Below are 27,900 nucleotides of genomic sequence, written 5' to 3' on the forward strand. Positions count from 1 at the left end.
TGACATTTTTGAGCAAAAACCACTTGTTGCCTCCAAAGCCTGGGGTCCTCTGGCCGCCATGAGTGAATTTTTTCTGGCGAACCCCTGGTAACAGGGGTTCATGAACCCCAGTTTGGGAACCACTGATTTAGTGGAATAACCTCACCCTTCCTTAGAGATCACTGATTTTTAACTCTGAAATGCTTGATTCTTTTGACATCAATTTCATTGTAAGCCAGCTTGATAAATGAGTGTTTGTAGAGAAAGAAAGATCAAAGAATGTCAGTGAAGCAATTAAAATATTTTTATTGGTAATTCAGATTGTTTACACTGTAGCAACCACAAAAGTTGCTATTTTAGTGACCATAAAAAGCAAAATATATAATTATTTTACATGGTTAAACATGACAATAAAGAAAAAAAAATGATTTTACATTTTCATGCAGGTACACACAACATTCCACTGCGAACCATCTGTGTCTTGGTATAGCCAGTACATGTCTATTAAAAGCTGTTTGGGATAGTGAAATACCAACAACATACAATGGAGACTATGTACTAACACTGTATTTGCATTTGATTTTTCCTGAATGCAGTACCAGTGTATCAGTGCAATTGACCCAGCATGAAACCCACTTCACTCACATAAGGCACTATGTGGATGGAGCGCAGAGAAGATGAGGAGGTGAAATCCAACCGCTAACTCATGGCCAAAGCACAAAGCTCCTGCGTAGCTCCCATGGGTGGTTGGTATCAAAGGCCAGGGCAGGCTAAGCTTCCCCATCCCCAGGCCATGGCCCTACCCATGTTCTGCCATGAGGCCCTGCCTTTCTCCCCCTCTCCCCTGAAGCCGGTGACAGTTCAGCTCTAGCTGGCGGCCTGGAGCTTGGGCCTGCCAGTGGCCGGTGCTCAGGCCACTGGCTTGGCCCAGCGCTGGGGCTGGCCAGTGGCCTGGGGTGGCTGGGGTAGGGCTCCTCCAGTCACTTGGGGTGGGAGGGCTTCGGGTCTCTAGCTGTAGGGAGGGGGTGCTGCAGGCAGAAGGGGTAGGGCTGGTGGCTTAGCCTCCCTGAAGCGGGGTTCACCTGCCACCCATGAGGCTGTTAATCTAGCCTAGGGATTGAAATAGAGTTTTAAGTCCCTCTGTGGACATTGCACAGGATACCAGGGCTGAGGGATCTGGGATCCTTTCTCTGGCTCCCCATCATGTTGGCCTGCTATGCCAGGCTGTGCCAGGATAGTGCACAGACCTTTTCCATGGTACCTAATGGTGTACAGGTGCCCATATGGCTGATAGAGGATACATGAGATTTCTGCCAGCCTAGAGGTTTACACCAGAGCTAATTTCACTTCCTTTCACCTCATCACTAATATAGATAACTCTTCATGCTTGAAAACAAAATTTACATTTACTATTTATTCAAGGATGATAGGACAGGTAGCAAATTGCTGTTGGATACTTTAAAAGCTCCAAGTGGTGGCCTAACTGCTCTTACCGAAGCCAATAGTTAAACTTCCATTAACTTGCCAACACTGAGCACTAGTGAAAATCCCATCCTTTGTATTTTGGTTTCTAGCTAGAACAGATTCTCTTGTGTTTTCCCTTGTATTTTTTTTAACCCATGTAAGCAGCAGGTTTTGTTATTACAGGGAAAATATAGTTGCTGGAAAAAATACTGCTTTGTAAATACTGGAAGTTACAAAAAGTTTTCTATTAAGTATATATTATTTTCTGAAAAGTAGGCAGTGCACATGCCCTTTGTCTACAATACCTAAACGTCTGGGCCTATGAGGATTCAATTTAACTAGGAACTAGTCCAGGAAAAACAAAAAAAAACCATGTTACACAGTTGTAGAATACAACAGCTACATTTCACACAGAAATAAAAATAATATACATGTACAATATTGTAATGATATAACTTTATGAAAATAACACTGACCAGTATCAAATTTAGGATTTAGTTGGTTACCCATTTTTAATATATGAAATGCATTTCACAGAAATAATTGTTTTTCATTTGCATTAATTCACGTCTCAATGTGAAAACTGATAAAATAAACAGTGTGTTGAACATTCATAATATTTACATGGTATACTAGTCAAATTATTGACTTCTTGTGCACAAGAAAAGGAATTATTTTTACTTTAAAAAACCTATTTTTCTACTTTAGGAATTGGCAGAACACATCTTGAATGACTTCTGTTTCTGTTTAAAGAAATAACCCCCCATGTAGTTCATTCCATTAAGTTTATGGTAGTTGGGTTTATGGGCAAAGGGTGATGAAAACAGCTACCTAATGATGGAAAACACACCCCACCCACTCACCCCCCAGATCCTCAGCTGGTGTAAATAGGCATAACTCCAGTAGTTTCCAGTGGAGCAACACCAGCTTACACAGGTTGAAGATCTGATCCAAACTGTTTTTATCTTGAGAAGATTTAAGGCACTTTGTGGACAAGGTGTACAAGGAATTCTTACACTTGAAGGTAGGAAAATTCCTGAGTTTGACAAATACTCTATTATAATAAAGTATGGTGTGTGCTGAAAACATTTCTCACTTTCAAAATGCTTTCTATTGATATTTGTAGGAAACGCTCATGATTTGCTGCTTGAAATGTGTTAATAAGTTTTTTTGGGGAATCTGTGACAAATCAATTGGAGATGCAAAGCCAAAGAGTAATGCTTTTACTAAGCCTAATATTGGTAACTTGTACTAGCAAAAGATTTAACGCATGAGTTGCTTGGATTAAAATATTTTAAAAGACAAGCATTAGTCTGCTATGCATACACAAAATGTGAACTGCTCCTGGCAATACACATCTTGTTTACCACAGGCATCTTTCTCTCTATATTCTTGTAGGGTCCTGCCCATATTTTAATATTTTACATTTAATTATACTTCACTAAAATATATTTACAGATGTAGAAACTAATCACACATGTTATTAACACATGGAAAGAAAAATCATTTCATAACAATGTCAAGAATTACTGTATGACGTAGTACTAGCCTTTTAAGTACAGTTTGTGACTATTTTCTTAAAGACCTAGCAGAACTAAGTACAATTAGAACCCAAAATGCTCTGTCTACCTCTGCTACATTTTGTACTATCTGCTACATTAAGGGTTCTTTTTCCCAACCATCATTTAGATAGCTTCTGATTTTTCCCATGACAAATGAATTTCATTTGTAATCTCTAGAAAAGTAAACTTGGCTAAACTACAGTCAGTTACTCAAAGGCCCATTATTTAAAAGGGGTGCTGTAAACTTGAGATCTAATCAATTTAAAAAATCATTAATTTCAGCTACTATGCAGAATTTCTGTGGTTCTGCAATCTTATTTTCCTCCATTTAAAGATGTTTTTCTCCTCTAGTATGTGAAACACTATATCAGATAACTGGGCAAACAGTGAAATGGACTATTAAAAGTGCTGCCACAAATTCAAGATATAAGCAAACTGATAAGGGAGAACAAGATTTGTCGTAACCTTAAATGTTACTTGTGACAGTAGTAGGTAAAAATATTTAGACATAAGTGCGATTTTTAACTTGACTGTATCCCATTAGTATTGTTCTCAGCTAGTAGCATAACATTCCTGATAAAAGTACTTTTTTCTTTTTTGTTTGAACTGTGCTATGAAGTAGTTTGGATTTGAATTTTTTAAAAAACAATTTAGACACTCAATCTGCTTTACACAGATAATACACTGAGTTATATACAATATTGGCTTTGATCCAACAAAAGATATGGTTTGCTATTTACTAAGAATTGTGACTCCAGTTCCTAAGGAGTTTATAATGAACACAAATGACTGATATACTGGAATTGAGGATAGTCTCGAATTGCTGACTCCACAGAATTTAAGTGCTTTAAGACTTAGTTGTTGTTTCTGCTGCTGTTCTTCGTGTTTTGCAAGTGGCTAATGATACCATGCATAATTATGAATGTTATGTAACTGTGGGGAATCAATTTTTTATTTACTTTTTGTGCAAACAGAAAACTAGATTTTTCAAAAGTTCTACTATCTTAATCTATAACAGCAATTGTCACTCAGAGTCAAATAAAGGCACTGAAATTAATTTCACAGGATACACTTTTTTATGATGAACTGTACTTATTACTGGAGCGGAAATGATCATATCCATGATCATCAGCTTTGAACTTAAAGCAGGATTGTTTTTCCTCCAGGGACAGCATGTCTTTGGATTGGCACCAGCAACACAAACATGACTGTTTTAAACAAAAAGAATCATCATTTTACATCTTTCTGTTATGCACATTTTTGCACAATGCATTAAATATTGCTATTACCCAGCCTCGACTGAGAATTTAGGGGCCATTATAACTGTTGTACAGTAGAAAGAACAATATGCAGCACCCTAAAAGCCTGGGTTGAATGTGGCCGGCAATTTTTAATGTATCTGGAAATGGAATGAGAGATTTTGTATTTTCATTCTTCCTGTAATCCTTCTTTTAGTTTTATACCTACGGGTGTTATAAGACCTGAGTGCACCTCTCACACTTGATTGTGATTTTTACCAAAAATTGTGTGCTTTCCCCCTTTCTATTTCAATCTAAAGCTAGGAAAGAGAAATTATTCCATTCAATCCTTCTGCCAATGCAGGATTGGTCTGTGGGAGTTGGGGACAACTTGTAAACCGTGAAGAATTCCCTACCTCATGGAATTTTTCTCTCCCACTGTCCAGCAGTTTCCAAACCTAGGACCTGATCCTACAAGTCTGTTCTGATGCTGCATGCTCCTAATTTCAATGGGTGGTCCATTTGTGGGGAGAGCTTTCAGAACTGGGCCATCATTACAGATAGGACCACAAGACAGTTGGAGTCAGTCACTAAAATCTCATTAAGACGTAATGACAGTTAATCATAGAATATCAGGGTTGGAAGGGACCTCAGGAGGTCATCTAGTCCAACCCCCTGCTCAAAGCAGGACCAAATCTCCAATTTTTGCTCCAGATCCCTAAATGGCCCCCTCAAGGCTTGAACTCACAACCCTGGATTTAGCAGGCCAATGCTCAAACCACTGAGTATCTGACATTATATTCTCTTGAATCAGAGGAGGTAAATGAGACAAGAGTGGGTTGCAATTTGTTTGACCAAATGAAATTTCATCAAACTAAAATGTTATGAACAAGGTTTTTTGGTCTGAGAGGGGCAAGGGGAAGAAAACAGGGAAAGAACTAGAGACCATGTAAGAATAGCCAGGTGACGAGGGCACTCACATGGGATGTGGGAAACCCAGTAGCTTGGTAATTAGAGTGCTCACTTGCAGAACAGGGATTGAACCGAGGTTGCCCACATTCCAGGTGAGATGCCCTAACCATGTGGCTATTCTGAGGTGGGTTGATCTCTTTCACACACAGTTTTTGAAAGGCTCTGTTTTGTTCCCCAAATGACTAAAAACCTTGACATTTTTCGAAACCTTGAAACTTTTCATGTAACAGAATTGTTTTCTGACCAGCCCTAATAATTTGTCTTTGGACTCGTGAAGTTTTAAGGCTCATTCTGTATGACAGGAATAATGACCAAAACATACACTCCTGAACTGCCCTAACCATGCATGAAACCCACATCAAACTATTGAGTGAGTTCTTGTTCCAGTTCAAAAAGGGCAAATAGACCATAATTTATAGTTCACAAAGGGTGAAATGCAGCACGTGAACCAGGTGCATCTTGCAGGATCAGGTCCTATGCAGAACGCCTGTACTAGGCCTGTGCAACTTTTAAAGTTCTGTTTGAATCTGAAGGGGTAAGTCCTGGCACATGTCCCTCTGCATGGAATGAATTTCATGCAGAAAGAACATGTTTTTCTAATGTGATGAAAAGCAGCCTTAGATGGCCTCTTACCTTAAAGCAGTTTTTGAATCTTTTGCTCACCAAATACAGGGCTATTGGGTTAATGCAGGAATTCAGCGAAGCCATGTTAATACCAATGTAGTCCAATACAAGAAAAAAGCTGTGTGAAAATTAAAGTAAATGTGATTCATACACTACTTCCTGATCATGCTTATTGAAGGGTCACAGTTGTAAACATCATGCTCAACCCTGGCATGATTTACTACTAAGTATGGTAACAGTAATGCTGGCTAACTATGTGAATGAGTTATTCAGAGGAAAATACTGTGCCTCATAGTTTTGGATAGGAGGACTCAGTCTTTGTTATGGTTTGATTACATGTATGATTACAAAGGGCCTGATCACCTCAACCCGTCAGAGGGAGATGTGGAGGAGAAAATCTTCATGAGGTTTTCTTCATGGAGATTTATTCCCAGTTGTTCTAATGGGAAGAGAAGGGGAGGCAGGGATTTTGCCTTGCAGAATCAGTAATAAGGCCCACAAATCCTACAGTATAGATTCCACTGGTTAGGGCCATCTGTGTAGAGGCCCTGTGTCCTTGGCGTACCTCACCACGACCTTAATACACAACCTTAATACACAATAAGGACTCCCCTTAAAGGGGGAATTGCACTGCTTTCTGCCTTGGACTGCACTAGTTCACCCTCCAGTAGCTCAGGGCAGCAATGAGGGGATGATATGCGTCTCCCTGATCCCAAACCCAGCCTACCCTGTCCCTCTGCATGGATCTCTGGACTGACAGAATGCCCGTTGCAGGTTCCTGGGGAAGCAGGCTGGGGAGTGCTGCCACTGAGGCAGACAGACCCCTTCACATATGGATCCTGAGAATGACAGGGTCAATCTCTAACTATGAAGTAAAGGATTATATTTATCATCAGATCACTGGAGCATTTCTTCTCCTCCCTCCCCCAGAGCCTGCCTGTCTAATGCCGCTGGCCAGGCTGCTTAGTAACAGTACACTGCACAGTCACGGACAGTGTTCCCTCTAATTTTGCAGAATGAATTTTGTTATGTGCACCAATATGGAGGTGATATGTCACACATCATCTCCATATTGGTGCACATAACAAAATTAATGTGGCAGGGGTGGGGCTGATGGGTTCGGAGTGTAGAAGGGTTAGGTCTCCAGCTGGGGGTGCGGGCTCCGGGGTGGGGCCGGGGATGAGGGGCTCAGGGCTGGGGCAGAGGGTTGGGGTGCAGGGGGGAGGGGTGAAGGCTCCAGTTGGGGATGTGGGCTCTGGGGTGGGGCCAGGGATGAAGGGTTTGGGGTGCAGGCTGCCCCGGGGCTACAGCGGGGAGAGGATTCCCCCCAGCTCTCTGTCCCTGCAGCATCACTTGGGCTCAGGGGGAGAGGCACCTCTCCCTCAGCCACAGTAGCTCCGAGGCTGAAGGAGCGTGTCTCTCCCCGCTGTGGCAGCTCCAGGGTTGGGGCCACGGGAGAGGTGCCTCCCCCTGGCAGGTCTGGGCCAGGGCTGGTTTAGGGATGCATGAGAGGCACCTCTCCCCTGCCTACAGCAGGTCTGGGGCTAGACTGGGGCCGGCGGGGCGTGGCAGGTCTGGCCTGGCCTGGGTTGGGGCTGGGGGAAGGTGCCTCGTCCCCGGCAGGCCCAGGGCTGGGCTGGGGCTGGTGGGGAGAGATGCCTCTCCCGCTGCAGCAGGTCCAGGGCTGGGGGAGAGGCATCTCTTCCCGCCGCAGCCCTGAGCACCTGCACAGCGCTTAATAGGCTGCTCCACGGCCACACAGCTTAGAGGGAACTTAGGTCATGGGAAAGACCTAGGCTATGTCTACACAAGCACTTTTGCTGTTAAAACGTTTGTTGGTCAGGGATGTGAAAAAAACACGGCTCTGACTGACATAAGGTACACCAAGAGAAGCGTTGGTGTGGACAGCGCTATGTCAGTGGGAGATGCTCTCCTGCCAACAGAGCTACTGCCATTTGTTGGGGTGGTTTAATTATGCCGGCAGGAGAGCTGTCTCCCATCAGCATAGAGCAGCTGTAGGGGAGATCTTGCAGCTGCAGCAGTACAGCTATGCTGCTGTAAGGTCTCTAGTGTAGCCATAGCCCTAGGTTCAAATCCTGGGCCTAGTCTTTTGTTACCCTGAGGGAGGAGGGATTGCTTCATGTTGCTCATGAGTGACTCCTCTGGCTTTATTAGAGAAATGAGTAAGGCCTCTCAAGGAAGCTCACTGTTGACAACTCATGATTTTATTGTGAGTCTGATGATATTTGGCTCTTGTCTTAGAACCCTGGCTTCAGGAGTCATGTGAATATATAAGAATCTTGGCTTTCATTTTTTTTTTTTTTGAAGGGAAGTTTCTAGTCTTCAGGGTTGTGGAGAAAAGCTTGAATAAGTGAGTCAAGCGTGCCTCAAAGGTTCAAAAACCAGAACACAAATCAACAGAACTGGAAATGTCATGTGTTTATAAAATCCCCTTATTTCTAAAACAGTCATGACTTTGAAGGGCCTGGCTCATGATATGTGAACCCTTGGGGGTCAGCAATACTAAAGCTCCCTCCAGTCTTTATAAGCCAGGAAAAAATAGTAATGTCAAAATGTCCAGCGCGTAGGGTGTAAAGCAGAGGGATCTTCAGCCACTGAGAGAAAATCCTTTCATCAGGAAAACCAAATACAAAAGCATGCTTAGGGAGAATATATAAAGTTAATACTGGGTGGGTATTTTCCTTACAAGCCTGTTATCTTATTCAGCCATAACAGTCTTACCTCAAAAGTTCACATCTATTGGGGTCTCTTTGATCATATATAGTGAGCTTCAAAATCCTACTTAGGTGAAGGGGGAGCCAACACAGGGCAAAGACAACCACCAGACAGAACACATTTTTGGCCACCTCGCGTCTCTGGAAACAAAATTGAAAGGAACTGGGTTAAAGTGTCTCTCTTGATCTTTTATTATTCGCTTCTAAAACCAAAATATATGATACCATAGAAGTGCAAAAATAAATATCAATGTGGTACATAGGTGAAGTTCAGTGTTCCCTCTAATTTTGTACATCCATGGGCGGAATGAATTTTGTTATGTGCACCAATATGGAGGTGATGTGTGACACATCACCTTCATATTGGTGCACATAACAAAATTCATGTGGTGGGGGTGGGGCCGAGTGGTTCGGAGTGTGGGAGGGGGCTCAGGGCTGGAGCAGAGGGTTGGGGGTGTGGAGGGATAAGGGCTCTGGGTGCAGGCTCTGGTGTGGGGCTGGGGATGAGGAGTTTGGGGTGTAGGATGGGGCTCAGGACTGGGGCAGAGGGTTGGGGGTGCAGGGGGTGTGGGCTCTGGGGTGCGGACAGGGATGAGGGATTTGGGGTGCAGGCTGCTCCGGGGTTGCGGTGTGGAGAGAGGAGCCCTTCCCCCCCAGTCATCTCACCGCAGGAGCTCGAGGCTGGGGGAAAGGACCCTCTCCCCAGCCACAGCAGCTCTGGTGGGGCTGGCCTAGGCTGCGGGAGAAGCTCCTCTCCCCAACAGCTCTGGCGGGACTGGAAGGGGGCTCCTTTCTCTGGCACCTTTGGTGGGCCTGGGCTAGGTGAGGGGCTCCTCTCCTCTGCCTGTGGCAAGTCCGGGGCAGGTCCGTGCTGGGGCAGGTGGAGTGGGGCGCCTCTCCCTGCTGCTGCAGGTCTGCGCTGGGGCAGGTGGGGAGGGGTGCCTCTCTGTGTCGCTGCAGGTACGTCCTGGGGGAGCCACACCCCTCCCCACTGGGGTAGGTCCGTGCTGGGGGAGAGGCACCTCTCCCCACCACAGCCCTAAGCCCCTCTGGGGGGGCTTAATAGGCAGCTGCGAGGCTGCACAGCTTAGAGGGAATTTAGTGACATTTAGAACATTGTAATTTTTTAAAATTTTAATTAATTTTGAGATCTTTAACCATTGTAGCTGCTGTTCACAAATTAATCATACCTATAACATATCTGATCATGTTCATGGATCAACTGTGAAAATTCAAGGGGTCAATACATACACTCACTTAAGTTACAGGTGGAAAAGAGGTTAGTTATCCAGTCCATCCCCCTTCAAAGTACAGATTTTTTTCACTTGTATATTATCTAGTGCTTTTCTCTCTGGTCTGTTTTTAAAGATCTCAAGAGACATAAATTACAAATATATTCATATAGGTGAACCTTTCTTATTTACACTAATGACATTGCAAATTAGTGTACAAGCTAACAAACAATGAAGAAAGCAAAAATTTCAAATATATTTTATTTTAAAAATGTAGTTTAGGTTTAGTTACTTATAATTCTTCATAGTATGCTAGTAAACATTCTGTAATGTATTTTGGAATGGAGGTTTTTGCTAATATGATACCTGACTACAGCACTGCAATGTTGCCAACTCACAGTTTTATCATGAGTCCCACAATACTTGGTTGTCTTTCTTAAATCCCAAGTTCTGGAGTCATGTGAACGCATCGCAATCTCAGCTTTCATATAAAAAGGGTTTTAGCCCTCACGGTTGCAGAAAAAAGCTTAAAAATGTGAACCCTACAGACCCTAACTACAAAAGACAAAAACAACTCAAAAGTGAGTAAAGTCTCAGGATTTTTAAGACAATCTCATAATTTTTGAGGCCTGATTTACAATTTTTGAACAGTTGGGGTTGGCAATATTACTCATAAACATCTCTTAAGAAGCAAGGTGAAGCCTGCAATTTCAGTGTGCACTAATTATGTGGTGCTTGAATTAGTGAAGCTTCTACTGTAATCTCATATAAAACTCAGCAGTGTTTTCATGTGCATATTTTTACCTGTTTTAAGTGGTCATTTAAAGCAATCTGCATTCCACTTTTCTTTCTTAACATCTCACAGGTCATCAGAGTATAAAAAAGTGCTGTGATGGCCAACGGCAAACAGAAATAAAAGCTAAACAGCCACCAATCTTTAGCTGTCTTGTAAAACTAGGGGGGAAACAATCAGAAGTGTTAGGCGTTCAGTTTGGGGTGTAGTAAAGAGAACATTTATACATAAACAATGTGCAGCATTTTGCAAGGCTGAATTAACCATCTGTTAATCCTTCTAACAGCACGAATGAGATATAAGTATTATTGTCTCTTTTTACAGATGAGGAAACAGAGAGATTAAGGAATTTGCCAAAAGCCACACAATAAGTCAGTGACAGAGTTTCTGTACACCCTGCTTCTAAACACTGAATTTAAAAATTAATAGAAGTAAAACTTAGTAAGTTTTGTACTTTTAGACCGTTGACCAAACTAGATACAGATATTGTTTAAGAGAAAGGACTTGTTTAAAAGAGAAAATATCTTACCTGCATAAAGGATGTTTTTTGTGTGGGATGAAGCATACAGATTCTAAGATGCTTTCCTTTATAGTCCATAACAATCATATCAAAACCTATAGCTTCAGGAACAGCTAAGACTACTGATATAACCCAGATCAATACAATTTCTACAGCAGTCCACTTTGGCACTCCAATTCCTTTGATGCGGCTCCAGGAAGCAACTGCTCGATACCTAAATATCAACAGTGGACACTTATTACATTAAGGGCTAAATTATGCCCTCTATTCAACTGATATAAACATGTCAATGCTGTCGTATCAGCTGAACAGAGAGCAGAAGTTGGTTGTATGGGTGTATTTCGTATTATCTAAATGCCTTTAAAAGAAAATATAGAGTTGGTAACAATGAAACAGGTCTCACCTATCAATACTGAGGGCACACAAACTTAACACAGTGATGCCCACTGATGCCTTTTGAATGAAGGGTACCAATTTGCACATTTCAACTCCAAAGGGCCAGTCCTTTGCAAGGAGCTGCGAAAAGAAAATACCAGGTATGATTAATGTAATTATAAACACTGAAATTGCTAATATAACATGAACATTTCTCTGGGATGATTTTCTCTTAGCCCTGGTCTACACTAGGACTTTAGGTCGAATTTAGCAGCATTAAATCGATGTAAACCTGCACCCGTCCACACGACGAAGCCCTTTATTTCAACTTAAAGGGCTCTTAAAATCGATTTCCTTACTCCACCCCGACAAGTGGATTAGTGCTTAAATCGGCCTTGCCGGGTCGAATTTGGGGTACTGTGGACACAATTCGATGGTATTGGCCTCCGGGAGCTATCCCAGAGTGCTCCATTGTGACCGCTCTGGACAGCACTCTCAACTCAGATGCACTGGCCAGGTAGACAGGAAAAGAACCGCGAACTTTTAAATCTCATTTCCTGTTTGGCCAGCGTGGCAAGCTGCAGGTGACCATGCAGAGCTCATCAGCAGAGGTGACCATGCAGAGCTCATCAGCAGAGGTGACAATGATGGAGTCCCAGAATGGCAAAAGAGCTCCAGCATGGACTGAACGGGAGGTACGGGATCTGATCGCTGTATGGGGAGAGGAATCCGTGCTATCAGAACTCCGTTCCAGTTTTCGAAATGCCAAAACCTTTCTCAAAATCTCCCAGGACATGAAGGACAGAGGCCATAACAGGGACCCGAAGCAGTGCCGCGTGAAACTGAAGGAGCTGAGGCAAGCCTACCAGAAAACCAGACAGGCGAACGGCCGCTCCAGGTCAGAGCCCCAAACATGCCGCTTCTATGATGAGCTGCATGCCATTTTAGGGGGTTCAGCCACCACTACCCCAGCCATGTTGTTTGACTCCTTCAGTGGAGATGGAGGCAACAAGGAAGCGGGTTTTGGGGACGAAGAAGATGATGATGATGATGAGGTTGTAGATAGCTCACAGCAAGCAAGCGGAGAAACCAGTTTTCCCGACAGCCAGGAACTGTTTCTCACCCTGGACCTGGAGCCAGTACCCCCCCGAACCAACCCAAGGCTGCCTCCTGAACCCGGCAGGCGGAGAAGGGACCTCCGGTGAGTGTACCTTTTAAAATACTATACATGGTTTAAAAGCAAGCATGTGAAAAGATTAATTTGCCCTGGCATTCGTGGCTCTCCTGGATGTACTCCCAAAGCCTTTGCAAAAGGTTTCTGGGGAGGGCAGCCTTATTGCGTCCTCCATGGTAGGACACTTTACCACTCCAGGCCAGTAAAACGTACTCAGGAACCATTGTACCACAAAGCATTGCAGTGTATGTTTGCTGGCGTTCAAACAACATCCGTTCTTTATCTCTCTGTGTTATCCTCAGGAGAGTGAGATATCATTCATGGTCACCTGGTTGAAATAGGGTGCTTTTCTTCAGGGGACACTCAGAGGTGCCCGTTCCTGCTGGGCTGTTTGCCTGTGGCTGAACAGAAATGTTCCCCGCTGTTAGCCATGGGGAGGGGGGAGGGCTGAGGGGGTAGCCACGCGGTGGCGGGAGGCAAAATGCAACCTTGTAATGAAAGCACAGGTGCTATGTATGTAATGTTAACAGCAAGGTTTACCCTGAAAGAGTGTAGCGACTGTTTTATAAAATGTGTCTTTTTAAATACCGCTGTCCCTTTTTTTTTTCTCCACCAGCTGCATGTGTTTCAATGATCACAGGATCTTCTCCTTCCCAGAGGCTAGTGAAGATTAGAAAGAAAAAAAAAACGCACTCGTAATGAAATGTTCTCTGAGCTCATGCTGTCCTCCCACACTGACAGAGCACAGACGAATGCGTGGAGGCAAATAATGTCAGAGTGCAGGAAAGCACAAAATGACCGGGAGGAGAGGTGGCGGGCTGAAGAGAATAAGTGGCGGGCTGAAGAGAGGGCTGAAGCTCAGATGTGGCGGCAGCGTGATGAGAGGAGGCAGGATTCAATGCTGAGGCTGCTGGAGGACCAAGCCAGTATGCTCCAGTGTATGGTTGAGCTGCAGCAAAGGCAGCTGGAGCACAGACTGCCACTACAGCCCCTGTGTAACCAACCGCCTTCCTCCCCAAGTTCCATAGCCTCCACACCCAGACGCCCAAGAACACGGTGGGGGGGCCTCCGGCCAACCAGCCACTCCACCACAGAGGATTGCCCAAAAAAAAGAAGGCTGGCATTCAATAAATTTTAAAGTTGTAAACTTTTAAAGTGCTGTGTGGCATTTTCCTTCCCTCCTCCGCCACCCCTCCTGGGCTACCTTGGTAGTCATCCCCCTATTTGTGTGATGAATGAATAAAGAATGCATGAATGTGAAGCAACAATGACTTTATTGCCTCTGCAAGCGGTGATCGAAGGGAAGAGGGGAGGGTGGTTAGCTTACAGGGAAGTAGAGTGAACCAAGGAGCGGGGGGTTTCATCAAGGAGAAACAAACAGAACTTTCACACCGTAGCCTGGCCAGTCATGAAACTGGTTTTCAAAGCTTCTCTGATGCGTACCGCGCCCTCCTGTGCTCTTCTAACTGCCCTGGTGTCTGGCTGCGCGTAACCGGCAGCCAGGCGATTTGCCTCAACCTCCCACCCCACCACAAACGTCTCCCCCCTTACTCTCACAGATATTGTGGAGCACACAGCAAGCAGTAATAACAGTGGGAATATTGGTTTTGCTGAGGTCTAAGCGAGTCAGTAAACTGCGCCAGCGCGCCTTTAAATGTCCAAATGCACATTCTACCGCTATTTTGCACTTGCTCAGCCTGTAGTTGAACAGCTCCTGACTACTGTCCAGGCTGCCTGTGTATGGCTTCATGAGCCATGGCATTAAGGGGTAGGGTGGGTCCCCAAGGATAACTATAGGCATTTCAACATCCCCAACAGTTATTTTCTGGTCTGGGAATAAAGTCCCTTCCTGCAGCTTTTGAAACAGACCAGAGTTCCTGAAGATGCAAGCGTCATGTACCTTTCCTGGCCATCCCACGTTGATGTTGGTGAAACGTCCCTTGTGATCCACCAGAGCTTGCAGCACTATTGAAAAGTACCCCTTGCGGTTTATGTACTCGCCGGCTTGGTCCTCCGGTGCCAAGATAGGGATATGGGTTCCGTCTATGGCCCCACAGTTAGGGAATCCCATTGCAGCAAAGCCATCCACTATGACCTGCACATTTCCCAGGGTCACTACCCTTGATATCAGCAGATCTTTGATTGCGTGGGCTACTTGCATCACAGCAGCCCCCACAGTAGATTTGCCCACTCCAAATTGATTCCCAACTGACCGGTAGCTGTCTGGCGTTGCAAGCTTCCACAGGGCTATCGCCACTCACTTCTCAACTGTGAGGGCTGCTCTCATCTTGGTATTCATGTGCTTCAGGGCAGGGGAAAGCAAGTCACAAAGTCCCATGAAAGTGCCCTTACGCATGCGAAAGTTTCGTAGCCACTGGGAATCGTCCCAGACCTGCAACACTATGAGGTCCCACCAGTCTGTGCTTGTTGCTTTCAGAGAAATCTGTGTCCATGTCCTGATCACTCACGTGACTGCGCTGACGTCGCCTCCTCGCCCGGTATCGCTCTGCCAGGTTCTGGTGCTGCATATACTGCTGGATAATGCGTGTGGTGTTTAATGTGCTCCTAATTGCCAAAGTGAGCTGAGTGGCCTCCATGCTTGCCTTGGTATGGCGTCTGCACAGAAAAAAGGCGCGGAACGATTGTCTGCCATTGCTCTGACGGAGGGAGGGGCGACTGACGACATGGCTTACAGGGTTGGCTTACAGGGAATTAAAATCAACAAAGGAGGTGGCTTTACATCAATGAGTATTTCAGGCAGGACTTCAAGGAGGGTTCCAATAAGAAATGGTGCACCTAAGTAATTGTTCTTATTGGAACAAGCAGGTTGGTCTGGCCTCTGATTGATACATGGCTAGATTTACCTCGCTGCACCTTCTCTGTGAGTGACTGCAGTGTGACCTAGAAGAATGAGTCCCCTAGACGGGGGAGGGGGGGAAGCAAATGAGTACAAAACAAATCTGGTCTATTTCTTGTTTTGATCCACTCCATCTATCTTTTACATCTTTGGCTGGCAGCAGACGGTGCAGAAGGACTGCATGCCATCCACATCTCATGGCTGCTCGGCAGAAGACGGTGCAGTAGGACTGCTAGCCATCCTCATCTCTTGCCTGCCTGGCAGAAGATGGTACAGTAGGACTGCTAGCAATGCGTATCGCCTGCCTGCTCACCATAAGATGGTTCAATAGGACTGACTGTAGGACTAAAGAGAATGACCTGCTCAAGTCACTCCAAATTTAGTCCCTGCGTACATGTCTGCCCAGGCGCTCCTGACAGATGTGGCCAGGAGCACCTCAGACATGATGATGACGGCTACCAGTACTGTCTGCTGCCACAAGGCAATGGGTTGATGCTGCTGTGTAGCAATGCAGTACTACGTCTGCCAGCACCCAGGAGACATACGGTGACGGTTACCTGAGAGGGCTCCATGCTTGCCGTGGTATGGCGTCTGCACAGGTAACTCAGGAAAAAAGGCGCAAAATGATTGTCTGCTCTTGCTTTCACGGAGGGAGGGAGAGAGGAAGGGAGGGAATGGGGGCCTGACGAAATGTACCCAGAATCACCCGCGACAATATTTTAGCCCCATCAGGCATTGGGATCTCAACCCAGAATTCCAATGGGCAGCGGAGACTGCGGGAACTGTGGGATAGCTACCCACAGTGCAACGCTCCGGAAGTCGACTCTAGCCTCGGTACTGTGGAAGCACTCCGCCGAGTTAATGCACTTAGAACATTTTCTGTGGGGACACACACACTCGAATATATAAAACCGATTTCTAAAAAACCGACTTCTATAAATTCGACCTAATTTCGTAGGGTAGACATACCCTTAGTGTATTTAACATTCAATGAAGCCCTTTAGGAAAGGGAACTTATATATTTGGGAATCACTGCCTTAGAATATACCAGCAAGATTTGTATGATCATTATGCAACAGTTCTACCAGGCAATACAAAGGGTACATTCCCTTGGCAGTCTTGATAGGAGCTGTGCTTAGCTGGTCTCAACTGAGTGTCTCCTTCTTCTGTTTGAATTAGCATGAATCATCATTGGAGAATGGGATCACAGGTGCCGACTCTGTGGGTGCTCCAGGGCTGGAGCACCCATGGGGAAAAAATGGTGGGTGTTGAGCCCCCACCGGCAGCCAGCTCCCCCCGCACTCCCCAACATCTCCAGCCCACCAGTGGCCCCACCGATTAGCACCTCCCCAGCTCTCCCAGCACCTCTCACCTGCTGCGGAACAGCTCCACAGCATGGAGAAGATGCTGCGGGGAGTACGGAGGAGCAGGGAGGGGATGTGCACTCGCGGGAGGGCTGCCTCCTTCCCCAACAAATTAGAATGTTGGTGCTGCTGACTGGGATGTGCATTGAGGGCTCAGCCCTGACCTACTGGAGTCAGAAGGATAATGAGTTGGATCCTTCAGTTTTAACTTCTCCACCTTCATTTTTAATAGTAATCATCCTGCTGGTGGAGAAGGACCTTGGGATGTTGCTCCTTATTTGGCTTGAGTGTTCATTGCTTTCCCTCTTGCAAACGATCAGGACCAGTCCCTATTTGGTAGAAATGCAGGAAGTAATCTGAGATGAATCATAACTCAGAAAGTTCTATCACCAGATACAAGTGGTCTTTTGTTGAACATTTTTCCAGTGAGACTGTATATACCACACACCATCTCCAAGAGTACATTTAGAATAAGATAACACAGAGATGGTTTTTGATTTTTGTTTTGGTAGCTTTCCTGGGTCTCACACTTTGATATATTTTAAATTTCCTGCCAGGTCATATTAGAAAGGATTATTTATGTTACATACATCAGTCATAATAAATCTGAGGGGCACATTTAGGGTCATTGGGAAGAACAGGCCTACTACAGGAATAAATAGCTCATGGATTCAGAGAGCGTTTTCAACATAGCTGAAACTGATGAGCTATTTGCTGCAACTTTAGTTTAACATGACCCGATGTATCTACTATATCAGTGGTTTTCACCCTTTTTTTCATTTGCGGACCTCTAAAAAATGTCAAATGGAGGTGTGGGCTCCTTTGGAAATCTTACACATAGTCTGTGGACCCCCAGGAATCCATGGACCACAGGTTGAAAAACCACTGTTCTATGGTAATGACAAACTTTTGCGGATCCTTTTTTGTGGACCTGGGGTCTGGGGACCACAGATTGAAAACCATCATACTATGCTGTAAGCTGGACTGATGGTCCAGATTTATGTCATAGCATGAGCCAAATCTTTCAAATCCTCATTGAAGCAAGTCCATCCACAATAGAGGAAATACCAGAAAGGATAGTGACAGAGAGTGTACAGGAAAAGAGACTCTTTGAGATTGGGTAAGTAGTCATGTTATTGAATCCTTTCTGAACAGGTCTAATATTCATAACTATCTACAAATGTCTTGTGTGCCTCTTGTAGATTGTGATCTACAAGATACAGAAGCTCAGGAACACGAAGCAGTCACTGCCAACAAGGAATTACATCCCTCCGTTATTTTTTTCTCTCTCAACTGAGTTGCAGAGTTAGGGATGTTTCCTTCAGAATTAGGCTTATAACCAGGGAATAAATGAAGCATTCTAGTTTGTAAATTTTGTGGTAATAGGGGGATCAAATTATTCTTAACTCAAATCCAGAGTAAACATTATTCAGGAAAATAATGTTTGTACATAACAGTATTTATTCTTAGTAAAGTAGAGCCATATATGTACTTACTCCACTAGAAGTTTTATACTGTAATAAATAAAATGTTAATAAGATTCAAAATGGAATATTTACAAAAGAGAAGACTGTTTTCCTAAAGGAGATTTGGATATAGGAAGTATATTCCTGGGAATGGGAAAGAAACAGAAATACAGGTATTTAAATATTTTCATGAGCCAAACTGAAGTGAAAACAAAAATAATTCATTATATGCCAAAGTGGTCTCCACTAGCACTTTATATTCACCCAACTTATGTTGGTGATATTTTGATTGCCACATAGTTTTTAAAGAATAAATTAATACAAAAAAAAAAAGGAGAGGATGCATTACAGAATGATGTAAATCATACCTAAGAAACCTCGTTCTTTTAAACATGCCTTATTTGTATCTAAACCAGTCATAGTAAATACATATTCGGAAAGGGTTAGATTGTGTATTTAGGTACAGCACTGAGTAGGGGGGTAATGTGTAAACTGCACAACTCCAGGGAGAGTCCCAACAGGAACTGTGACTCAGCCCCGCTTGTGAGTTATAACTCCTCCCCCACATCCTCTTTGTTCTGTGTGGGAAGGAGGATGTTAGAAATTTGCTGCTGGTTACGATATCCCGTATGTTGGCTCAGGTGTGCTTGCCCGCAATTAGGGGGTTGGTGCCAAGGTTCCGTCTATTCCTGTCTTCTTTCTCTGGCAGGATGCTAAGCAGATATGTAGTGTCTGCTTGCTCCTATGTACCTAGACCCAAGCTCTGATGAGCCCATGCAGGACTGTATATAGCAGGAATTCTTATTCTCTTATACAGGTGGGTAGCCAAAGGTACAAACGAACAGTTATTTAGCACTTGCTTTTCAAAACTTCAAAAGCCCAGAGCTATGTGCAAAAAAGTGCATGCACCTGTGTGCCGAATTCATGAACAAAATTGCACCTCACAATCCATGTACATACATAAATCTGAAAAGGCTAATATGTTTCCACCTGATGTACTGAATACCAAGATAGACAATGAAGGCAAAGGATTTTTCAGTCTTTCATAGGAACAAGTGTTTCAAATTATAGATTTTGCCAATAAACTATTCTTAATGACTGAGATGAATTACACAATATTTAATTGAAGCATTTGTTTAATATTTTAAGTTTATTAAGATTTATTTAGCTGTTGGGAGCCAGGACTTGCTTTTTAGACATAGATGGGTTTCTTTTTCTCTAACCAAGATGAGGGTGTCTTATTTAGTCTAGTTGATGAGAAATGTACATCTAGTTATGTTCAGAAAATCATTTCTTTTGTTTTAATTTCATTTTCTCTCTGTTTATAATTCTTGTTTGTGTTAAGATTATTACTCTAAGGGTAATTACATGCAGACACCCCCAAAGAGAAAAGAACCCTATAAACTCTAAGGAGAGGTGTTGAAAGGTAAACAGTTGTGGAACCTACATTCCCCTGGCAGTCTTGGACAAGAAGCATGGATGGATGTGTCGGCTCTCATTGAATTGTGTTGCCATTAGGCACAAACACAAGAGGAGAAGCCAAAAGGATAAGCAGGAGATGAGAATTGGTGGTGGTCACAGGCATATATGTAATGAGTGAATCAGTGTACAGATAAGCTGACAAAAACTTTACACTGAATTTACAAAATCTAATGATATTTTACAAATATAAATGACCCAGATTAAGTTCCTTGGAAAATGGCATATACACTGCATGGAGAAATGTCCCAAATCTGATATGTTAGAGACATAGGACCCAATTTTGCATCCACAAATAGGCCTTTGCTACATGGGGAAATTGACCAGAATAATTACTGTGGAATAAATTATTCTGGAATAGCTGTCCAAGAACAGCTCTCCATGTGGCTGCACTGCTCCAGACTAAAGCCAGTCTTAGGGCTAATCTACAGTGCAGCTAATCTGTTGGAGCTAAACTGATGTAGCTGCGCTGGTGGAGCACATCCGGTGAAGTCATGCTATGCTGACATGAGAGCACCCTCCCATCAGCATAATTACTCCACCTCAGAAGCTATGTCAGTGGGAGAGAGTAACCTATGTCACGCCGAGGGGTGGCTTTTTCACACTCCTGAGGGACATAACTGACATTCACTTAAGTGGTAGTGTAAACAAGCCCTTACTCTGGGACAGAGTGTCCATATGGGGAATATTCCAGAATAGCTATTTCAAAATAATTTATTCCACCATAGCTGTTCTGGTCAATGTCCCCGCCTAGACCAGGCCACAGGTAAAACCTCCAATGAGCTCATAAAGAAGCCTGGGGCTGAGCAGCTACACTTCAAGCCCTTAATTTGCTCTTATGAAAATACCTATATTATAGAGAAAGCAGCATAAAACTGTAGTCTTTGGGGGCATAAGTTTTCCATGCTTGGTCTCTGTCTAGAGCTGAGGTTTGCAAAATCTCAACAGAATTGGTGCAGACATTGCAAAGAGTGAAAATACTGTACATTTCCCATTATAGAAAAAAATGACAACTTTTTCTACAGCTGAAATGACTGGGGGCTAATAGCTAAAATTTGGAATGGTAATAGTCCTCACTAACGAGAAGTACCTTGGCTTGGAGAAGTTAAGAAATGCCAAATTGATTATCGCCCAGGCAACCTTAATTTAGGCTCTTTGTGTACATGCATTATGATTTTTGACTACATGATCACATACTAGATTTTCCATATGACCCCTGTGTCTTTCCGTGAACAGACTGGATGAACATAGGGCCAAATTAAAGTTGCACGGCAACTATAAGCATGGTGTTTCCTAACTTTTGAGTGCTAAAATAATCACAGAAAAGAGGATTATCATATACCAGGCCAGACTGTGCCGTGGCTCACTGGTTTGTGTAGTAAACCTTGTGGCCCCTTAGCTTTGCTGCCCAGGAAGAGCCCCAGAATGTACTTGTGACTGAAGAGTGCCAATTGTTTTTCTACTCTTCCCCCACATTTGTTCTGGGGGGAAGTAATCTGTGACAGTCCCTTGCCAGGTGCAGATTTCCCCCCTGCCCCATGTTGGCTCAGTTTTGCCAGCCAGTGCATGACTGGGGAGGGCAGAGTCAAGGCTCCATCCCAACCCACCCACTTCTGATCTGGGAAAGTAGCAGTCGTGAAGAGTGAAGGTCCAGGAAGCTGCACAAGAGGCCCCTGTGCGGAAGACTAAATCAATAAAATCAAATGGAACATAATAATATTATGTAAGTATAAGAGAATGAATATTACAAACTACAACACATGTATTGAAAGTTGTAGAAGAAATTGTATGAGATTGTATTATGGTATTTGTGAAATGGTATCTATGTAATTAAACATCATAATGAATACACACAAGAGGTAGACTTAACGCTGTGCATCCAACTATAAGTATGGAATCTGTAGACTTTTGGGTGTTCCACTTTTCACTTAATGTTTCTTAGCATCTTTTAAAAAATTTTATCTAAGAGTGCTTATCTGATAGCTGTCATCATAGCCAGTGCTTGGGCCTGGCCTAGGAACCTCCGAAACTACACTCTTAGGCTGAAAGCTGTCAGACTCATCCTTTGTGGATTGAGCACAGAGGGGGACTTATAACACTCAATGACCCACACTTTAAATGGCCCTGTAATTCCCCAAACTTCTGTGTTTCTGTCATGCTCGTGGGCCATGCAGAAGGACATCTCCAGAGGGCTCCACCTGGCACTTTGGAAAATGGAAGAGATATGGTTGGCACACCATAGTTCCAAAAGGCCAAACTGCTGCATAGGGCAGTGGTAGCCTCCCTGTACTCTGCAGTAGTAGATCTGCAACCACAGCCTTACTGTTCCCCGGGTCCTGCAAATCCCCCGTCTGCATTTTTTGTGGATATTTTCTTGTTTGCTTGAGCTGTGCAATGTTTTCCACTTTTCATAATGCCCCACTTTAAAAACTTAGCCAATATTCTATTATCAAGTGCAATATATTAATAAGTGCTTTACCCATTACATGTTATTTTGTCTCATAGCTTAGCTGATATTTGATTATCTTTAGATAGCTTCAGGATAAGTGATTTGAATTTTCAAGACAGGCACAGGTGTCTGTGAACTTTTTGGCTTTTTAGGAACTTACTAGACAAGAATATCTCAACCTAACCACACCAAGCTCATCATCAGAAGTAAGCTCCCCAGAAACCAGGACACACCAATTCAAAGCGGCACCAGACCCTACCATAACAACCGATGCAAAACTTGCAGACATATCTCCACTGCTATGATGATCAACACTCCCCACAACACACCTTTTAAGATCCATTGGTCCTACGTCTGCCTATCGCAATATGTGGTGTACCTCATCCAGTGCACTAATGCCTCCATAACATCTATGTGGGTGAAATCAACCAATCACTCACTCTTGAATGAATTCACGCAGAGAAATGATAAAACACAAAATATCACCTCTGGGCAAACACTTTTCGCAAAATGTTCACTCCATTTCTGACCTCCCAATCCTCATCCTCAAAGGAAACCTGTGCAATACCTTCAAAAGATGAGCCTGGGAGATTAAATTTATAACTTTACTAGACACGAAAAATCATGCCCCTAATAAAGACTCTGGATTTATGGCATATTACAACAATCTCGTAATCCCCTAACCCCCCTTTTTGTCCTATGACCGGTGAGGTGTTAACAGGCCACTTCACCTTGAATGGTTCTTACAGTGTGTTCATGTATCGGATAAAGTGGGTTCTAGCTCACGAAAGCTGATGCCCAAATAAATGTGTTAGTCTCTAAGGTGCCACAAGGACTCCTCCTTGTCTTTGCTGATACAGACTAACACGGCTGCCCCTCTGAAACCTGTTAACTACTTATGTTAATCTCTTCTAACTTGTATTTAGTGAGTACCTTTCCCAGACCTGAAGAAGAGCTCTGTGTAGCTCCAAAGCTCAGCTCTTTCACCAACAGAAGTTGGTCCAATAAAAGATACTGAACTGAATCACAGAATCACCCACCTTGTCTTTCTCATATCCTGGGACCAACATAGCTACAGCAACACTGCAAACAGTATCTTGAATTCATCATGCTGAACAGCTCACACAAAATCTGTGCTTTGAGCAAACTCTGAAGTATCTATTGTGGATCTGTCTAGTTCTGCTAGGTACTTTTTTCATGCACTAGGGTGGTATTTCACTTTCACATTGGCTACTGTAAGCATTGTTAAGAAAGCTATTAGCAATGGTAGGTTTTTGAACACAGCAATTTCCTTCACATTATTTTCCAAATAGGTGCCCTCTCTGAATGTCACTCTAAAGGTCTGGGTCAGTGGTATTATAATTGCTCCAAATCATGAGTTAAAACTGATGAGTTTGCTGCCTTTACAAAAATGAACACTTTGTTAGCCTCTACTTTTCTCATTCCACTAAGTGACAGGAGATTTTGATTACAGGCCATTTCACTATAATCTGTCTCAAATGTTATAAGGCTTTTTGGGCTCATCTCTGCAACTGAATTAACAGGATTGTGAAGTTGGTAAATGGACACTGTCAACTCAGATTTGGCACATAATTTACATTATGTAAAATAAGCTTTTACCAAATCTCAGACTAATAGAAATGTATGTTTCCATTAGCATTCATTTTAAAATTCCATTGGATTCAGTTGTTTTTAAACAAACAAACAGTACACTGAGGTGTTTGCAAATGCTGTGGCCACAAGAATCTTAAAGGGAAACTAACTTCAGTGCCCAAGATGAAAGAGGACAGCAAAAAGCATTCAAACACACAAAATAGAGAAGAATAAACTGGATTTTTAAAAATTCTCCATAGGGGTTAATGCTCTAAAGTCATTAGTAATACAGGTAAATGTGTTTATAATATAATTTTAAATATTATCAATTAAATATCACTTCAGTTTGGGAGCTTGCTTACAAAACATGGAGTAAAAGGGTGAGCAGCTCTTGACAATAGTAGGACCTTTTTGAAATGGCAGGTCCTGAATGTGCAATGTGCTTGGTATAACTTAGTATGCTCTCTGACCCTTCTGTCCTCCTACATGATAATATATTTCATGAAAAATCTATCAAGATAAGAATAATATATTTTTGCTTGGGGGATGGGGGTGAGGTAAGCTGTGACAGCCCTTGCCAGGTGATTTTTCATTTCTGAAAATGTCAGTGTCACTAGAACATCAAATTCCTGTACCAAAAAGTCATGTTACTGACAGTTTTTCTTGGATTTATACAGGGTAGTTGTCATTTTGTCCGTTCATCGTTTTTACTTTTCAAAGCAGTTTTTTAAAAAAATTAAACACCTATTGTTTAACACTTACCACCTGCAGCCAGAAAACTACCACCCCCTTATGTAGAAAGGCCGATAAATATACAGTGCAGTGATGGTCTAAAACACTGAGTCAAATTCATCCCTGGTATAATTCTAATGAATTTGACTCTAAAGTCTACAACAGCCACTGAAAGAATACTCCAGTATGTCTAGAAAGCAGGGCCTATGAGGGAAGATTGAAAAATTTGGGTTTGTTTAGTCTCGAGAAGAGAAGACTGAGGGTGGACATGATAACAGTTTTCAAGTACATGAAAGATTGTTACAAGGCGGAGGGAGAAAAATTGGTCTCCTTAACTAACCTCTGAGGGCAGGACAAGAAGCAATGGTCTTAAACTGCAGCAAGGGTGGTTTAGGTTGGACATTAGGAAAACTTTAACTGTCAGGGTAGTTAAGCACTAGAATAAATTGCCCAGGGAGATTGTGGAATCTCCATCATTCGAGATTTTTAAGAGCAGGTTAGACCAACACCTGCCAGGGATAGTCTAGTCTAGATAATACTTAGTCCTGCCATGAGTGCAGGGGCTCTCTGAGTGTAGCTGACCTCTTGACTTCATTTCCAGTCCTACAGTTCTATGATTCTATGTTTAGAAGGGTTAAGATTATGGGATTCCCTTCAACAACCTCTCAGAGTGAGCACAAATCATACCAAGGACTAACTTAAAAGCCCATCTTTTCAACATAGCATTCCCAAATTAAAATAAGAACCAAGTCCAAAACTTCTAACTTGCTGGTGGGGAAAGGAGTGGAGAAAACATCTGCTTGTTTACTTTGAGTAACCTCTGTAAGGTGTTCAGATATTTAGACTACAGCAACTATCTTTTGTATATTCACTGTCCAGCACAATGTGCCCTGATCTTGACTAGAGACTCTGGATGGACCAGTAATATGAATTAATAATCATACACTACAGAGACCGGGGTAGAATAGAAAGATTTTTTTACACTCTCTGCTATTTTTATTACAGCTTTATGTAAAAGTCATAAGGATGGCAGCAGCACTTGACATTCAGGTAGAACAGTCCCACTCAGAACAAGCCTTTCACTCACTCCCTGCTCTGGGGCAGAGGTGGGAAAGAGAAAGCTGCAGAGGAGATCTCAGGCCAGGCCAGGCCACTGGGCTTTGGCACAGGGTAAGTTCTTTACAGGGCTAAGGGAGCACCATTCCCCCTCCAATTTGAGAACCAGGGCCCAGAGCCACATGCAGGTATTTAGGGGCAACTGCCATTGCTATGTGCCTAAGCCAGTTTTTCTTTGCCTCTTCTCTCCAGAAGGAAGCCAACCTTCAGCAAAGCACTTAACAGGTTGCTTAATTTTAAGCAGGTGAGTAAACCCATCCCTAATCAGCAAAGTAAGCCAATTAGATTATTCACCTGCTTAAAATTAAGCACCTGAAACCCCCCTCCCCCTCCCCCTTTCATCCGCGGCTGAAATTCACCCTGGTGCACAGGACCAACAGGCACATTTAAGGAATGCATGTTCTTTTTGCTACCCCTCTACGGAGGGGGGGGAACAAAATCAGCGGCCCCTTTCTTGATTGATTTGTATCAGATCTAGGGTGGTAGTTGTCCCTTTGAGACAGCCGGTGTTAATACACTTCCACCTTTATTTTTACTTTTTGTATGGTTGTAGGACAGCGTGCGGCCCAGAGGGGGTAACGCTGTTGCTGCCTAGCCTGGCACATTGTGGAACAACTTCTGCCAGCCTCGGCTGTCCGGGTGGGGGAGAGACACCTACCGGCCATTCAGCCGGGGAGCCGGTCTATCCGCCGGCTCGGGCGGGTGGAGCCAGGCCGGCGCAGGCCCCCTTACCTTGTACACGTTGACGGGGATGTCGATGGTGATGTGGAGCAGGTCCCCCAGGGCCAGGCTGGCGATCAGGATGTTGGGGCCGTTCCTCATGCACTTGTTCTTGTAGATGATGCGCAGCAGGGTGGCGTTGCCGATGATGCCCAGCACGAACACCAGGCCGGCCACCAGCGTATTGATGTACTTGAACGTCTCCTTCACCTCCGTCTGCCCGGTGCACATGGGCGGAGACGGCGAGCGGCCTCGGCCGCCGCCGGGCACAGCCGAGCCGGACGCGTTGGAGCCCGAGCCCTTGAGCCCGGGCGTGCGGGCGGTGTGGGTCACCGCGGCCCCCGGGGAAAGGGGGCTGTGCTGCGGGGCGCCCCCCGGGCGCGGGGACCCCTTCTCCTCCCAGGCGGCGCAGCAGCTGAGCAGCAGCGCGGGAGCGAGGAGGCGCCAGAGGCCGGGTCGGTGCATGCCGCTGCCGGGAGCGGGGCAGAGCCGAGCGGCGCCGGGTCACCCTGCAACAGAGAGCCAGGAGACGGGGATCAGCCCGGCCGCGGGTGTCCAGGCGCAGCGCCAGCCCCGCCGCCACAGGCTGTCTACACGGCAAGCGAGACACCCGCGGCTGGCCCGGGCTGACTCCGGCTCCGGGGAAGAGGCTGGGGCTGTGCAGTGTAGACGTTCCGGTAGGACCCTCGCCGGGTCACGCGGGGGGGAGCCCTTCTCCCCGCACTGAGCAAGAGCCGGGAGAGGAACATTTAACGCGGCTCAGAAGGGGGTCCCTCCTGCCAAACCGGGGGGAGGCTTTAAAAGGAGAGGCGCCAGCCCACCCCCCCCCCCCTTTGCAAAACGCACCGAGCCCCGCGGAAACCCCACTTCCTTCCCTGTCCCGGCCAATGCCCCTTTCAGAGAGGGAGCAAGCCGCGATCTCCCTCCCGCAGCCCGAGGCGGGCGCGCTCGAGGTCTGGAAACGGCGAAATACAGGCGGTGAAGTGCCGATTGGCACCGACCTTCGCGGAAACGTCAATCGCAACTAGCGAGAGGAAAACCCGAGAAACAATCGGAACGGAGATTCCCACCGCATCGCCCCGCCGCCTTAGCTGCCCAGGCTTGCAGCCCTCACCGCCGTCCCTCGGGAGGGGGTTCCTCTGAGCCCCCTCCGCATCCTTTATCAGTTCAAAGAGAAGCCCCAAGGTTTCTTTTCTCCCCCCGGGAAGAAAACGCGTGTCCAGTGGCTCGTCCTCAGCTTGCTATAAACATCTATTTACCTTTCAAATCCTCCCAGCACAAAGCAGCTGCCAAGGGCTGGTTCCTGCTTCCCAGCGCTTGCCTGCGATTCAGCACCCGCGCTCTGAAGGACGCTGCCTGGCTAGCAGCAGCTTGGCGCTGCCGCCGCAGGAGGGACTGGCTCTTGCGAAACGAGTAAGTGGCTGTCGGTAGCAAAGCAGCCTCTCCTTGCTCTTGG

At 44.7% G+C, this 27,900-nt stretch overlaps 1 protein-coding gene and 1 long non-coding RNA gene across 7 annotated transcripts in view; one reads left to right on the plus strand and one right to left on the minus strand.

The window, feature by feature from the left end:
• Positions 1-259: 259 nt before the first annotated feature.
• EDNRB (endothelin receptor type B) lies at positions 260-27,895 on the minus strand. The gene is made up of 8 exons (XM_073347298.2): positions 27,704-27,895; positions 26,457-26,953; positions 11,523-11,635; positions 11,129-11,333; positions 10,611-10,760; positions 8,582-8,715; positions 5,849-5,957; positions 260-4,213 (listed from the first exon to the last, which is right to left on the minus strand). Exons 2-8 carry the CDS (start codon positions 26,907-26,909, stop codon positions 4,082-4,084), a joined length of 1,296 nt encoding a protein of 431 aa, XP_073203399.1. The 5' UTR covers positions 26,910-26,953; positions 27,704-27,895; the 3' UTR covers positions 260-4,081.
• LOC144930662 (uncharacterized) overlaps positions 26,345-27,900 on the plus strand; it is a 74,814-nt gene continuing 73,258 nt past the window's right edge. For all 6 annotated transcript variants that reach the window (XR_013635965.1, XR_013635966.1, XR_013635969.1 and 3 more), the window contains exon 1: positions 26,345-27,857. This is a non-coding gene — a long non-coding RNA (uncharacterized LOC144930662). The remainder of the gene's footprint in view (positions 27,858-27,900) is intronic.

Source organism: Lepidochelys kempii, chromosome 1 (assembly GCF_965140285.1).
Source record: "Lepidochelys kempii isolate rLepKem1 chromosome 1, rLepKem1.hap1, whole genome shotgun sequence".
Lineage (NCBI taxonomy): Eukaryota > Metazoa > Chordata > Testudines > Cheloniidae > Lepidochelys > Lepidochelys kempii.

What these genes read in the sequence shown, in the direction of transcription:
- EDNRB (XM_073347298.2), bottom strand. Translation starts at nt 26,909, where the DNA reads ATGCACCGACCCGGCCTCTGGCGCCTCCTCGCTCCCGCGCTGCTGCTC. An exon ending in TGTGCCCTCAGTATTGATAG is followed by an intron (nt 11,334 to 11,522) that starts GTGAGACCTGTT and finishes GTTGATATTTAG; the next exon opens with GTATCGAGCAGTTGCTTCCT. An exon ending in GATTCAAAAACTGCTTTAAG is followed by an intron (nt 4,214 to 5,848) that starts GTAAGAGGCCAT and finishes TGTTTAAAACAG; the next exon opens with TCATGTTTGTGTTGCTGGTG.